The following is a 15,668-nucleotide window of genomic DNA, read 5'->3' as shown; positions in this document are numbered from 1 at the left end:
TAAAAGTGAAGTTCTCGAAACGCACGGAGCAATCAAGTGTTTCGCAGGTTCGAAAGCTGTAGGATCCTGAGCAAGTGTCAGCGACCGAAACGCCGTCGTTAAGTCGCAGTCCCCAGGCAGAGGAGATAAATCAAGCATTGGTTGGGTTACATTGGGCCAGTCTAGGGCAACAGCAGCCGACCTATGGGGTTTTGCGTCGGGAGGTGACAGAGTAAACATTCGCGTGGGGTAAGCGGGTGAACGTGACAGGTGAGGTGATGGGTGGGGTTGACTGGCCAACTATTATCTAACCCCAGACGGCGATGGGTAACGGTGGTGGGGGCAGATCTGTGGTACTATACTACTATCTATCGAACTGTAGTTGGAGGTGTGCATGGCATGATGGCGCCAGGCATGCTATTGTGAGCTGTGGGCGGATGGTTTAGGAGTTTTTGCACGCACTGGCATTTATGTAAATTGAACGGTGGGGTATCACAACGGGCATGTTTCAGGTGTTATTTACGATTGTGGGATTTTGATTTTGGGCCTGTGCGCCGAAGACGGATTTTGCAAAGGAAAGCATTAAACGTGACAATCACATGCAGGGCGCTTCTGTTTATTTTTGTGCTAAACTCTGCAGAGAAATGTCAAGTCACGTTTGTGAATTATTTTTATAAAATTTATTTATTTATTTATTTTTTAATAATATTATGAATTGTAGAATATTTTATAAATTAAAGTGGATATATATTTACAATTTTATACCATTCTTTAATTTGAAATAAAAGTTTTTCGAGCTAAGCTTTTTAACCTTTCCGTCAAAAGCCATATATTCCTCAGCCGCGCGGCCGCGCCAGCACAATTTTCAAATCTGAAATATCCTAGATATAGACGACGCCGTGTCATTCAGGCCACGATTGCGTGGAGCTTGGAAGGCCAATTCCGAAATAAAGTCCAAAACCAGGAGTATTGATATAGTCAGAGTACCCCCGGGTCCCCGACTTGGGGGGATCCACAGAAAAATCAGTGAAACCAAGTGACTGTGAGTCTGTGACTCATTTTGCAGACGGTGAAATAAGAGGTGTATATATTTGTGTGCATGGTGTTGGGGGCCATGGATTCTCTCTCTTCCGGCTTTCAATCTTTCTTGCTTTAGTACGTGTTTGCGTTCTGCTTTGGTCTGACGTGAAAGAAGGAGTAGAAGAAAACAGTATAACTCTCTGAGCTCTTTCTTTGTGTGGTTTTTTCTTCATGTTTCCTTCTTGATTGCTTTTTACATATTCATTTTTCTTAGCCGATAAATTTTTAAGGCTTTGCTGCTATATTTGTGTGTGTATGCATGTTCGCTCTACTTAAAATGATTTCCTGAAGTTTCCTACCGTTTCTCAGGAACCTAACAAATATTGTCTTCAATTTCACGGTAGCGATGCCGACCAGATTTGTAATGCGGGTTGTGCAGGGCTTGCACACGGTGGAGTTTTGAAACCAGGTTTAGTTTGATATTTTTCCAGCCAGTGAAACTTTTTGGCGGAGATTTACTGTCATATACGCCGAGAACAAAAACTGTGTACGGCCTCTTCGCCTCTCTGGTCATTTCCTTGATTTGATTGTTTTTTGGTTTGACATGGAATACTACTTAGTACTGGATTCAGTAGTGGAATCTTTGGCCTAAGTTTTCTCAGTTTCGTTTCCAGGGGAAAAAAACAATCTGGGTTGCATCCAAATTCTGACAGTTCACTTTACTCTTTAAGCTTCGTGTCTCACCGTTTTGACCAATTGATTTGAACGCTCGCCGGACTTTAGTTGTGTCGTCTTGTGTTTTGTATCGGTTTGCATACCAGTGTTCGGAATCTCTTACCTTTGAACCTTTGAGGCTTCAATCATGGCGAAACACGTCTTGCTTTTTGAGCGAAAAGGGTAACTAGATCCAATGACGACGTTACCATTTTGAGAAATTTTATTCCAACATTTCACTGAATCAGCGCAGGGAAAAGTGAGGTGTGGAGGGGCTTTTACAAAAAGTATTCGTGTGAAACGGTGAAAAGGGTCTTGTCATTTGTTGCTCTGCTAGCTCTGAATGGAACGGTGAGCATGTCGTTCGTACATGTCTCGGAATCCAACATGGTGGGGGCTGAGTAATAATGCTTGTGGTTTTGTTCGTGTCGCTTTACTCATGTGCTTCCGTCCTTGTATTGAGATGGTTCTGATGGGTTTCAACAATTGGATCTGTTGAAGAAAAAGGTTTCTTCGTAATAGTATTGTCCATGAGTCAAGAACAGAAGCGAGGGAAGGAGGAGAAAGGCTCGGATGGAGCTGAGAAGGTTGTCGTTGCGGTTAAGGCATCGAAGGAAATTCCCAAGACAGCTCTGGTGTGGGCCTTGACCCATGTTGTTCAACCCGGGGACTGTATTACATTGCTTGTGGTTGTCCCTTCGCAAAGTTCGGGTATGTTTTCCTTGCCTCTTTTTTGATTTGTACTCCTTTTCTGATCAGATAAAATTAATTGCTAGTGATGGATATGTTAATGCCTGTTATTGGAATACATTTACATAATCGCTTTGGCACCTTTATTATAATTGGTGCTTTCCTTTTATTCCTTTTCCTTCCATGTTTCTGAGGATGTTAATCTTCATGTTAATTCCTCTCGAATCTATTTTGGTATAATGTTTGGTTTTCTGGACAATAATTCGCTTTTTCCACACTGCTGGTCAACGTTGCTACTGTTGGATCACTTTCAATTAATGTCAAGGAATGTGTTACCTATTCTGTTTCTTGGGTTGTTGGGGCTGGATTTCCTTGCCTGGCCGATAACTTATTGCACTTTATGAAGATCACGTGAACCTTGGCTCCTCCCTCCCATACACTGCAATTATGGTTTGCTTTCGGGAAATTAAAAATGTTTTGACATTTCCTACCTGCAGATCTTGCTTTCTGCCTTGGAGGGTTTTGATACAAGTAATAAATCCGTCATTCCTTTGGTTAGTAGAGGTTTTATTGGGTGCATGTTTGGTTAGTAGAGTTATAATATTAATGGTGGTTTAGGGAACCCGTTGTCACACTGAAACTTGGGTAGATCCAGAAATTCCTGCGAGTTCCTATTCATTTTCCAACTTTTCTGACTGATAGATAAACGCCAACTGACAATTTATTTTTTGGCATTTTTGCCACAATTTTTCAGGAAGAAAACTATGGGCTTTCCCCAGATTTACCGGGGACTGTGCTGGTGGTCACAGGAAATCTTATTCTATGTCAAGTTCAGAGCAGAACTGTGACATTACAGATTCTTTCTCCCAAATGATCCTTCAACTTCATGATGTTTATAATCCGAATAAGGTAATATTTATTTCGAATCTTCAAAAATTTGCTTCTCCAGGTGTCAATTCCATGTTTCTCATACTGATTCTGTTTTGTAGATAAATGTCACGATAAAAATTGTTTCTGGTTCACCTTGCGGTGCAGTGGCTGCAGAGGCTAAAAGAGCTCAAGCCAGTTGGGTTGTAGTAGACAAGTAATATTTTATTTCTTTTATTCTTTTTTCACATTCAAATTCAGTCTATACGTCTAAGCTTCCAAGGGGCATGAGATCTTCATTAGTTCTTTCCTTTTGATATCTTGAGATAGAATTTATGTTCTACTTTTCATTATGTACTTTGGCCCGTGTAATTCAATCACTCTTTTTGAACAGACAGCTTAAGCATGAGGAAAAAAAATGCATGGAAGAGTTGCAGTGCAACATTGTGGTTATGAAGCGTTCCCAGCCAAAAGTACTTCGCTTGAATTTGGTTGGATCACTTCAGAAACAGCCTGAAATAGCCCGTCCTTCACCTTCTGAGCTGGATGAAGCATCTAAAAAACATTCTAAAAGGAAGAATGATTCCTTAAATTCCATTAGAGGGCCAGTCGTGACTCCAACTAGTAGTCCAGAGCTAGGGACACCTTTTACAGCCACTGAAGCCGGAACTTCATCAGTTTCAAGCTCAGATCCAGGAACTTCACCATTTTTCATCTCAGAGATGAATGGAGATCTTAAGAAAGTTGATTCACTAGTCATTAAAGAAAACCAAGATCCTAATGATACCAATTCAGACACAGACAGCGAGCATTTATCTTCCTCTTCGTCAAGTTTAAGGTTCCAGCCGTGGATGGCTGAATTTCTAAGTTCTAATCTTCAATCCTCACAACACATAGATGGAAGCTCAAAGAGACATATTGATGAGCCTCAAACATCAAAATCCAAAGCTTTACTAGAGAAGTTCTCAAAACTTGATGGAGAAGCTGAAATTGGAATGCTGAACTATGGAACCGATATAGACTTCAGTGGAAATGTGAGGGAAGCAGTATCCTTATCGAGAAATGCACCTCTTGGCCCCCCTCCATTGTGTTCTATATGTCAACACAAGGCACCTGTGTTTGGAAAACCTCCAAGGTGGTTTAGCTATGCTGAACTGGAGCTTGCTACTGGTGGATTTTCACAAGCCAATTTTTTGGCAGAAGGAGGTTTTGGATCTGTTCATAGAGGTGTATTACCTGATGGCCAGGCAGTTGCTGTCAAGCAACACAAATTAGCTAGTTCTCAGGGGGATCTTGAATTTTGCTCAGAAGTAGAAGTTCTGAGCTGTGCTCAGCACCGAAATGTTGTCATGCTGATTGGGTTCTGTATTGAGGACAGAAGAAGGTTGCTGGTTTATGAATATATATGCAATGGGTCACTGGATTCTCATCTATATGGTAATTTAATTGGAATTAGGGGGTCAACTTGAGACCTGTTATGCATTCATTTACTGAAATATTTTTTCCTTTTAACACACAGCTTAAAGCATATGAACTTTGGCAGATACAATGTGGAATCTCTTATTATACTGCTTCTGAACTTGATGTTGCATGTAAAGAAATCTCAACAAACTTAAAATAAATATGCCGCTTAATTGCCTTCAAGACCTACTCATTCTCTTTTTTATTATAATTATTGACAGTTTTATTTCAACATCATTATCATCGTCAGATTTTTAGCATTAATTAGAATTAAATTTCAGAAGTTAAGTTTTTGCTAGCAACTCTAGTTGTCAATCTCACAAGGATTTGGCTTCGATACAGGACGGCATCAAGATCCATTAGAATGGTCTGCACGGCACAAAATTGCTGTGGGAGCTGCTCGGGGGCTACGATATCTTCATGAAGAATGCAGGGTGGGTTGCATTGTTCACCGTGACATGCGGCCAAACAACATCCTCATCACCCATGATTTTGAACCACTGGTATGTCAATTTCATATAGTCCTATCTAATTTGGAGAGTCAAATCTGAAGACATCCTTCTTCACCATGGCATCCTTCAACATCAATCAGAGCCTTTTTTTCAAATTTTAAAGATCCCCTTGATGTTGAGATGTTGCTTTAGATGTTTTTCGAGTTGTCAATTGTGTGATTACACTCTTCGCTGTGTGGACAAATTGTTTAGTCTTGTCATCTTGATTCAACTTGTGTTTTGCAAGGTTGGGGATTTTGGCCTGGCAAGGTGGCAGCCTGATGGAGACACAGGTGTGGAAACTAGAGTAATTGGAACATTTGGGTAAGAATGACAACTTTTGTTTTTATCTTCTAATTTCCCCTTTCAATTGTAGAATCCCATGAGCCATTCTGCTGCGCTGTAGGTACTTGGCTCCAGAATATGCAGAAAGTGGCCAAATCACAGAAAAAGCCGATGTTTACTCTTTTGGGGTTGTATTGGTGGAACTTGTTACAGGAAGAAAAGCTGTGGACCTCTACCGTCCCAAGGGCCAGCAGTGTCTAACGGAATGGGTACGGTTTATTGCATTCTAATTATTTATCTGTTGATCCACAATGGCATGTCATTCTTTCTTTTGAGTGCATGCTTAGTAAATGTATGAAATAAACAATAGTGCTCAGAAACATGCTAAACTCCTACAAGGCCAAATAGAAAAGTGAAATTGTAGATTTTGTGGTGGTTGCTCCAGCTGTAGGTTCTTTGGTTGATTCTTTGTGATTTACATATGCTTTTGGATTTGGTGTAGGCACGCCCATTGTTGGATGAATATGCCATTGAGGAACTTATTGATCCACAATTGGGGAATCGCTATTCAGAAAATGAGGTGTATTGCATGCTGCATGCTGCATCTTTATGCATACGGCGGGATCCTCATTCTAGGCCTCGCATGTCACAGGTAGAGACAAAATTAAAAGATAACATTTATCGCTCCTTAATTTTGATGAAAAAACTGAACACTGGGGAAAGGTTAAAAACGCCAGGCATGTCATGTCGAAATTCTGGTTCTCTGGAGATAGGCAACAAATATAGTTTGGAAATATCACCCAGAAGAAATGCTAATCGGACTTGGGAAAAATTTGCTTGCCTATAGGGTTTCCTATTTTGCAAGCTAGAATCGGAGATAAGGAACTGAAAGAAGGACACAACTGAATGGAAGTAGGAATCAAACTAGTGGCCAAAAGGCTAGATTTTTCTCTTCTTTCCTTTTTTTTTTTTTTTTTTTTTTTTTGACCTTTTTGGTTTTTGAATGTTATACCATCAGTGGGAGCATGTTTCCATGGGTTTGGGAGAAAGCAGGTTCGCTGTAGGTATTTTATGGGTTTAGGGATAAATTTCTACCAGGAAATTCATAGGTATAGGAAGAAGTTCTGTCATGAAGTGGGCTTCGAATTTCTGAAAACTTGCTTTAAATTATCTTACAGTATTCCTTGCATACTTGCATAGTTGAGCCAGTTGTCACTGTCATCTTTCGCTCACCTATTTTACGTTCTTGCGGTGAAGGTGCTCCGCATATTGGAAGGTGACATGGTCATGGACCCTAGTTACATGTCAACACCTGGATATGATGCAGGAAACAGGAGTGGTCGGATTTTCGCAGAGCAACAACAACAATATAGCGGTCACCTAACGAAAGAGCTAGAGGCAATAGGAGGGCTTAGCGGGAAGCTGTCTCTTGATAGTCCAAGGCTACCTTACTGGGAGAGGGACAAGGCAAGAAGGACTTCTGCATGTGATGATCATTCGTAAACAACCTCACCCCTTAATAACTACTGCCAAGTACTGGCACGCCAAATTATGTTTAATCTCTCTTCTCCTTCTCCTCTCTTAATTTCTTTGTTTCTTAATCTTCTGTTTCTGTTTAGTATTTTCTTCTCCCGTTTATATTTTGGTTATGTACAGAAGGGGTAGTAGGGAATGTAGCAAGGTCTTGTAATTCTTTTAGAAATGAAGAAAATGGTCTGAAATGGCCACGTTCAAACTTCAGTGAATGACTTATGAATATATGTTGTCTCTGGTGGTTGGCCTTATGCATGATCGGAGTGGGATGTAAATGTACAGATGACACGCAATGCATGCACAACACATTTATTTGTTTGTTCAGACACTTTTATCATGTCTGAGTAACTAACTACGCGTAGTCAAGAAGATCATCTTTAAAATCTTCTTCCCTTAGCTTGATGTTTTAATTATCAGCCTCGTTTAATCAATTGAGGAAAAAAAAAAAAAACCTCCAAATCTCCAATTTTTTGTTTTGTTAGGGTGAGTGGATGGTCCAAGATTAAACGACATTACTCCTTTTTTTATTGAAAAAGTTAAGAGTAGGAGAATTCGATTAGTAGACATATCTAGTCAAAGTAAAGGCAGACGACATCAAGCTTTATGACACAGATGGTGCGAGATTTTGAAGAGTGAAATAATTTGAATTAAAATATTATATTAAATAATAAAAAATTGTAATAATAATTTTTTATTAAAAAATAAAAAGTTGGAATGCTTTAACTGACCCTTTTGTAATGGGACCGTCACATCTTGCATATTGCATAATGCATTGCTGGTGTTGTCCTTTTTTATTTGTTTTTGTAAAGTCAAATTGAAAAAAAAAAAAAAAAGAAAAAAAAAAGATATTGCCCTTTGTGGCCTCCCAAAGAAGTCGGAGCACCCAAAAAATACGTAGCAGGACCACTTATACCAACAAGTTTCATCGATTAAAGTCATCAAAAAAACGAAAAACATGAATAAATACAAAAGCAAATTCGTGGAAAATTACAGAAAAATTATAGAAAAAAGAAGAAGAAAGAACTCGATGAAAGGGAAGCGGAATTAATTTAAGTAGATCCTCATGCAGTGCTACCACCAACGCCGGTCATAAAGCCAGTAGCCTCTTCGTCAAAGTACAAATCGTCGGTCTTCCTCGCAGCTGCGTGCACCAGTATCACCACCACTGCGATCAACAGCGCCACCAGGATATTCGCCGTCGCGTGCGTCAACAACAAGAATACCACCGTCAGCACGGCCAGCACAATCAGCACCACCCTGTCATCGATTGTCCGGTTGAAGACTACCAGCGGCTCGTCGCGCAAGAAGTACAGGAACAGCCACACGGCCATCATTACCAAGAACACGATGAGCGAGATTGGGTGCCACAGCAAGCTGAGGAAAAGAATCAGCAGCGCCACGATGGCGTAGTTCATGCGGAAGAAGGCAACGTTGGTGCGGACCCTGGCTATGGCGTCGGCGACGCTGGCGGGGATGCCAAAGGAGTGGAAGTTGAATATTAGCTTCCATGGACGGCGGGTTCCGAGCCCGGTCTTGATTCTCTCTTTGGCACGCGAGATGTACTCAAGGTTTGTGGACGGTCCGGGTGAGGAAGAGGTCGGAATGGTGCCGTAGGAGGTCATGCTTGTTCCGGCCCTGAAGCTGTTCGAGAATTTGATTCTTTGTGGGGGTTAAAAAAGTAGGGAGAAAGGGGAAAGATGGATTGGGGAGAATTGTGTGAAAGGGAAACTTGGGAAGGAGGTGTGTTTAGAGAATAGAATTTTGGAATATAAATTACGGAGAGGATATCTCGGGGCCTATAAAAAGATAGATGGGTCATGCGTGTGGTGACCGAGTGAGGTGCATTGCCCGGAGAGAAGAACAGGGGCCATCAGCCATGGAATCTGGACGTGATTTCTCTTCTTGTGGGTACACTTGGGTTCTTGAAGATCAATTATGATGAACCCAACAACAGATGGGAGAATATCAATTATGGTTAAACCCCAAATTGGGTTCGGACAACAGCAAAACTCCCGAGAAAACAGGACAAAAGTCGACAAGACCGGAAAAGCTTGATTTTACATCCATGAATGAGTTTCACCGTGTGTATGGGAGAGGAGATTGCGGGTGTATTTTCGATATGTGGAATGCTTATCTATGTTATTTTAACGCAACTCTCGAATCTCGATAGGATTCTGACCGGTTGCTGTTTGTGTAGATGCCTGCTCGCCCCAATTATCTTTATAATATTTTTAATAAATAAATTAACTCTTAAATATTCTAATGTCTAAGAAATAACTATTTCTCCATTCCAATATATGCTTTTTCTGACACGTAGCTATTTGGATTATTTTTAAATATAATGATAGACACTAATTAATTTTACAACTTTTTATATAATTATAAGTAAAATTAAAGTTATGTTATACACAGTCAATTTTATATATTTTTTATCCATTCTATAATATGATTGGTCAAAATAATTATTTTATATTTAAAAAAAAATATTACAGATAATCACATTAATAAAGTATCTAAATAATACATAAAAGTGAAATTTTTATTTAAAGTATAATTAGATAACAAAATCCCATATAATCTATTTTCAATAGAATAACCGTTGAATTGTATAGCTAAACAAACCAATATTCATTTACCTAAGAGAATCCCAAATTTTAACATTGTTTTCGTTTAATTTATTCTCGATAATAGTTTCAAAATCACAGCACCGACTCAGTTCTTCTATGATTTTCAAGCAATTATTGAACTGCAAAGGAGTCCTCTAGGGGTACGGAGCACGAGGAATCAAACGTGCACTAGAATAAATTTGGACCTTCATTTCTCAATCCTTTTATTTACACGTTCATAACAGTTAATGATATAACTTTTAGTAGATTCTTTGTCCATTCTTTCGCTTTTGATTTGTAAAACAAAGTTTAAAATTTATCAAATAAAAAGCATTCTAAATAACAATTGTCTAGATGCTGTTAATTTCTGAATTATTCGTTCATTTTTTTAAAAAATATAATGGTATTATAATTTTATTAATGAATCCTTACTTGTGATGAATGACTTATACAAAGAAAACAAGATGTCACAATAAAAATCCTATAACTAGGTTGTTATAAAAAAAATATTATTAGTGTAAGGGAGTAAAATACACCATATTCAAAATGACTCTTAAGGCCTAGCTCATTAAAGAGCCATCATTAGAAAATAAATGAAGATAGAGGAAAAGGGGATAGAGAAGGTAAAAGGAAAAATAAGGTGTTAGGACATCACGAGAAAAAGATAGGAGGGGACATATAGGAGGGGTGACGTAACCTAAAGCAAATGGGGGCATGAGATAAAAGGTACGGGTACATACAATTTTAGAGACTTTTGGCTAAATTTCTCCAGAAAGACTTCTTCAACCTCAAGACAGAGGTTCTAGCTAGGGGAATCGGACCTGAAGGTAGACATTCGATATTTATTTTACAATGATGATGAGAGACTGTAAAACAAATTTATTACAATAGATTATTCCCTCCCCAAACCCCTCTTGGTCATAAGTTTAGTGCTGAAATATGTAAATCTACGTGTCTTTTCTTATTTATTTTCTTATATTTTTTTATCGTTTTTCACTATGGATGTATACATGGATATCGTACAGCTGCACCAGACCTTTGTCGGGAACTCCACATTACCGATCTGGGCCCAAGACAACTTGAGCAGGACCGAAAATAGATGTTTCTCCCGTTCCGAATTTTTGTGGTGTTTTTAAAAGTTAACAATTAGGAAAAAAAAAGTCCTATGGTTACGTTAACAAAGTACTAATAATTACAAAAACATGTATTATAAACTAGTTTAAAAAATTAGGAATGTTTGTACGATCCGTATCAAAAGGAGCTTAAAAATGAAGGAAACATAGACTAATCGTTCATTTGTTTTGAGGATAAATAATAGAAAAATTTTAAATATAAGCCTATATACTACACATTATTTTTAATTTTTTTTTATCAAATATTTGATATATGGATAATAAATAAAAGAATCTAATTAGTTTTAAAAAAATAAACCTAAAAAATTAAAAAAAAATATATAGTGTGTGGACTTATGTGTAGCAAAATTCTAAATAATAAGAAAAACATTAGTCATCATCATGTTAATTATTATTTTCTCAATATTTTTTTATATAATATTAAATAATCAAGATCAGTAGATAATTGAATATAGAAAATAAATTTATAATAATTTAATATTACTATTGAACGATAAATAAAAGGAGGATGATATTGTATATTAATTAAGAAATAATAATAAAAATAGTAGTTTTAGATTCGGAAGGTTGGTAGTATGTGACAAGGGTGCACGTGCATGGTAATGATTTCCCTCGTTTCACCCTTAAGGCTTAAAGTATGGTGCTTGCGAAAAGGCCAAAAGCTTTCCAACTAATCTTATAAGGAAGGATAAATGGACTCTTGTGCGGATGAGACCACACTAAATGTCGTGGGGACGCCAAATGAATGATAAAAAGGCAACGGAAAATGTCTCAACAAACAAAAAGCCAGCGAAACTTGAGCCATGACCACCTGCCTCGTGAATTACATCATGTAAAAAAGGCTTTTCCCCATCCCTGACACTGAATTATGATGGGCATACTATGCTTTCCATATAATTGCATCCTCCTCTCTGCAAAATGAGATATTCGTTCTTAAAAAAAAATAAACTATAGTACAAATCAAACTCGTTACTGATTTTACATATGCAGTATCAATTCGTATAAATATATTGCTTACAAAAAAAATAAAAAAATCGTATAAATATTTTTATATTTAAATTTATTTTATTTCCGTCAAGTGTATTTACATGCCAACTTTTTAAAAGTATGTATAATTTAGCCTGCAAATTGTTGACAAAATCCTCTTCCAAATATGTTCAAGAGTGTTTGTAAGTGTTTCTAACTTATTAAATGACCACCAATGAGCAGCTGTTGGTACCACTTGGTATTCCATATTCCATAGCTGAGATCAATTTGTAGTACTAAAATTTGACTTTTGAGATATGTAGATGAGTCTTAGATCAGCTAAATATTTTGAGGATGTTACGATAACGGACTCGCCCTTTAAACAGTTATGACTCAAATCAGACATTCTGCAATAAAAACGAGCTCTTACCATCACATCTAAAAAAAATTAATCGCCCTCTTCTTCCATCTTTTTAGTGAGAAAGAACTTACCTTATTAAATGTCAATCGGCTTGAAGTTGAAGTTGTCGCTTCCTGAAGTACTCTTCTTGTGGAGCAATCTTTAGTTGCGGTCGAAAAAAAGAATAAGAGAAGACGATTGGAGGTAGCTTACGGCCTATTTGGACAATTGGACATGAATATAATGGAGATAGAGCTTAGATAGTGGGAAGCCACGTAGGCTTCCTTACTTAGACCTAAATTATACGATGAAATTGGGTGAATTTTTAGACAACTAATAATAATAGTTTAAGGTAAATAAATAGATTTTTGTTACATACAAACGAATTCGCATATCAATCTGTATATTAATTCTGTTGGTTTCATATTCAAAATTCAAATTGCATCATTTTTATTAAAATCTGACTTTTTAACTAATCATTTTGAATGGGTGCGCGTATTGATTCACAAAATCGCTTATAACTAGATTTTTCCAAATAAGAAATGATAAACTTACAATTAATTTACAACTATTTTATTACTATACTTAAACTAAAGGGTATTTATGTAAAATTAAAATTATTTTTAATGATAAACTTATACTGATTGATTTAAAATGAGTTTATAAGAGTTGTGACGTAAGGTAAATTCATATTTAAATTTGAACCATTCGAGATTAAACTAAGCTCAATAAGATACTTGTGAAAAAATCCTTTACAATAAAGTTTATTTTAGTAAACTACGTATAGTCCCCAAATAAATGTAGGCTCATGTAATTTTATCTTTATTTTTTTTTTAAATTATAAAAATATCATTCTTAAAATAATATTTTTTCTCATTTAATAAAATATCTATATAAACAGTCTCTATTTAAGAACTATAAATAGAATTTCTCAAAATATTTAGATAAAATATGCGATTTTCAATTTCGATATCGAATTGTGGGCGGTGATATTATAAATAGCATTACTCTTTCTAGAAAAGACAACCCAACTTCATAGGGTCTTGCTTGTATGGAAAATGCTACTCTTACCAATGGTTTCTACCGCTGGTTTTTACCGTTGTGACTTATTTATTTATTTTTTACTTAATAAATAAATAAGTGTTTTTAATAAGAGTAATGATAGGCGTCAACCACTGTAGCAGTGTGCAATTTTGCACACCCTACGTGGCTTAATTTGTTTTTTTTTTTTTTTTAATTAATCGAAACGCACCGTTTTCGGTGCTGTTTTGATTGTACCGATTTCGAATTGAAGCTACACCGCGTACACGAATTCAGTCCTTCCCCCGCCCAGTTCTCCTCCCCGGCCCCCGCGTGGAATCTCTATTGTAGAGCATCTCCGACGCCGACGGACGCCGACTGACGCCGGTACAGAGCTCGGCGTGGAGCAAAACCCAGGCGTCCATTTTCCCGACCGCTACAGCGTCCATCCTCTCCCCAAAAGCAAAACCCCCTTCGTCTCACCCTCCCCCCCTCCCCGCGTCGCAGCCCGACGCCGACCGACGCCGGTACAGAGCTCGGCGTGGAGCAAAACCCAGGCGTTCATTTTCCCGACCGCTACACCGTCCATCCTATCCCCAAAAATAACGTCGTCTCCAAAACTTTCTTCCGTCACTCTTTTGCCTCCTTTTTACTTAGGAGTTTGTATCGGTTAAACCCCCCTCTCTCTTCGAAACCTTTCAATCGTATTTCAGAACTGAAGAAATTTTAATGTTTTCCCTTCTTCCAAACATTCTCAAACATCAACGTCTCTCTGTTATCTCGCAGTTTTTCGTCCACGTTCCGGAGAAAAATTTCTAGGCCCACGCACACGCTTCACTACGCAGGGTACAATGTCGGTTTCCGGCGAAGTCCAATCCTCCGATGACTCTCTCCCCCACAAGCTCAACTCCAAGACCTCATTTCTCGGCCTGAAACTGTACTTCGTGATCGGAATTCTCTTGTGTCCGCCGGTTGGGGAGGGGCACGGGGAGGGGGGAGAGTGGAGTTCAAGATAGGGTTCGGGGGGTAGAGGATGGGTCGCACGGGGAGGGGGGAGAGAGGAGAGAGCTTCGGATAATTAGATTTCAAATTAAGTGAAAATGAGAGGGGGGAACGGGAGGGGGAACGAGAACGAGGCTAAAATTGTAAAAGCATTTTAAAGCCACGTCACGTGTACTCCGGCTTCAGCCAAATAGTGGCTGATGCCCAGATTTATTCTTTTAATAATATTGTAAATTTTTTTATTTTTTAAAAAGTGTTAAAATATATATATATATATATATATATAAATCTCAAAACATACTAACGGGAGCCCCAACAAGAGCTCCTACAGTAGCACCGCTTTATTTATATAATCATTAGACTTTTTATTAAGATATATACATTGTTTATAGTTGGGCCCGAAGAAATACCCAACTTTTATAGAGTAATCCAATGTCCGTGATGCCATGACTAATCTCAGACATGACAAACCTATGCCATCTCAAAACATTCATCGCAACATCTCAATTTAGGAAAACTAGTTATTTTTGGTAGCAACCTTATGAAATCTAGTTCCCCCGCATCCTAGTAATTTTAGATACAGTTTTAAAATTTAATATTCTATTTAAAAGAATAGAGCTTATTATTAAAAAGTAATTTTTTGTGAGTGAGATTTATCCATTATTTTTAAAATGAATACGAAAAGCCTGGAAGTCTTTAAACCTTAAATATATATATATATATATATCTTCTATATATAAAAAGTGTGTATGAAATGGAAAATCTTGTTTTAACGGTTTTTCTTGTTTTTTCGTTAAAGTTAACACCGTTTATTTTAACAGTTTGACACATAAAATGAAGACATAAATATTGAGAGAAATAACATTCAATGTTATTATATGATTTATTAATCTCAATAATTATAATACTTAATAGTTTATATAATAATAAGTAATTAAAAATTAGTTATTATATTTTTCTCTTTCTCCTTAACATATACACGTGTATTAGGTGCATAAGACGTGAATCCCTAAGTATAATATACGTGTATTATACGTTTCATTAACTCAAATGATTGAGTATTCCAAATTTAAAAATCTCATATAATATATAATATAAGTGCATTTAATCAAAGTATTTTTTTTCCCATGGTAGTAGGACGTAACTTCCGCTAAGTCATATTCCATACGTGGGCTTGCTATGATAGGCACATGACAAAGGCCGTGATCCTTGAACTAATCAAGAAAGAGTAAATTCGGCCAACAATTTCAAAATATATTTTATGATTTATATATATGCTATATCTAGAAAATATTATACCACAAATTTTATAAAAAGATTATGTTTTAACTTTATGTTGTCCCTGATCGACTCAACCAACAGCAAAATAAGAATTTCAATGTTGTCTCTATTGATTGTCTACAGGATGACATAAATTGATTAATTATAATACAAACATCAAACAATACATATTTTGAACTACCGTTTGTGTTAGACTTTTATTAAATTTTTCGTATACATC

At 37.2% G+C, this 15,668-nt stretch overlaps 2 protein-coding genes across 5 annotated transcripts; one reads left to right on the top strand and one right to left on the bottom strand.

The window, feature by feature from the left end:
• The first annotated feature begins 952 nt into the window (after positions 1 to 952).
• Positions 953 to 7,247, top strand: LOC122300968 (inactive protein kinase SELMODRAFT_444075-like). Of its 4 annotated transcripts, none has more exons than XM_043112006.1 (11): positions 953 to 1,189; positions 1,404 to 1,546; positions 1,674 to 2,424; positions 3,158 to 3,312; positions 3,393 to 3,487; positions 3,665 to 4,707; positions 5,074 to 5,234; positions 5,470 to 5,546; positions 5,629 to 5,776; positions 6,010 to 6,159; positions 6,765 to 7,247. In XM_043112006.1, exons 3-11 carry the CDS (start codon positions 2,244 to 2,246, stop codon positions 7,008 to 7,010), a joined length of 2,256 nt encoding a protein of 751 aa, XP_042967940.1. In that variant the 5' UTR covers positions 953 to 1,189; positions 1,404 to 1,546; positions 1,674 to 2,243; the 3' UTR covers positions 7,011 to 7,247. The 4 variants fall into 4 exon arrangements, with proteins under 4 accessions (XP_042967940.1, XP_042967937.1, XP_042967939.1 ...); XM_043112003.1 differs by having other exon boundaries at positions 1,369 to 1,546; XM_043112005.1 differs by having other exon boundaries at positions 1,369 to 1,546; positions 1,662 to 2,424.
• A 703-nt stretch (positions 7,248 to 7,950) lies between these two features.
• On the bottom strand, positions 7,951 to 9,220 carry LOC122300967 (PRA1 family protein F2-like). Its single transcript, XM_043112002.1, has one exon. It carries the CDS (start codon positions 8,660 to 8,662, stop codon positions 8,102 to 8,104), a length of 561 nt encoding a protein of 186 aa, XP_042967936.1. The 5' UTR covers positions 8,663 to 9,220; the 3' UTR covers positions 7,951 to 8,101.
• Between the last annotated feature and the right edge of the window lie 6,448 nt (positions 9,221 to 15,668).

The sequence above is a fragment of the Carya illinoinensis genome, chromosome 2, assembly GCF_018687715.1.
Source record: "Carya illinoinensis cultivar Pawnee chromosome 2, C.illinoinensisPawnee_v1, whole genome shotgun sequence".
Classification (NCBI taxonomy): domain Eukaryota; kingdom Viridiplantae; phylum Streptophyta; class Magnoliopsida; order Fagales; family Juglandaceae; genus Carya; species Carya illinoinensis.
The sequence above is the reverse complement of the archived record's forward strand: the minus strand, read 5'-3'. Positions and strand labels throughout refer to the sequence as shown.

What these genes read in the sequence shown, in the direction of transcription:
- LOC122300968 (XM_043112006.1), top strand. Translation starts at nt 2,244, where the DNA reads ATGAGTCAAGAACAGAAGCGAGGGAAGGAGGAGAAAGGCTCGGATGGA. An exon ending in AGAGTAATTGGAACATTTGG is followed by an intron (nt 5,547 to 5,628) that starts GTAAGAATGACA and finishes GCTGCGCTGTAG; the next exon opens with GTACTTGGCTCCAGAATATG. An exon ending in CTAGGCCTCGCATGTCACAG is followed by an intron (nt 6,160 to 6,764) that starts GTAGAGACAAAA and finishes CTTGCGGTGAAG; the next exon opens with GTGCTCCGCATATTGGAAGG.
- LOC122300967 (XM_043112002.1), bottom strand. Translation starts at nt 8,662, where the DNA reads ATGACCTCCTACGGCACCATTCCGACCTCTTCCTCACCCGGACCGTCC.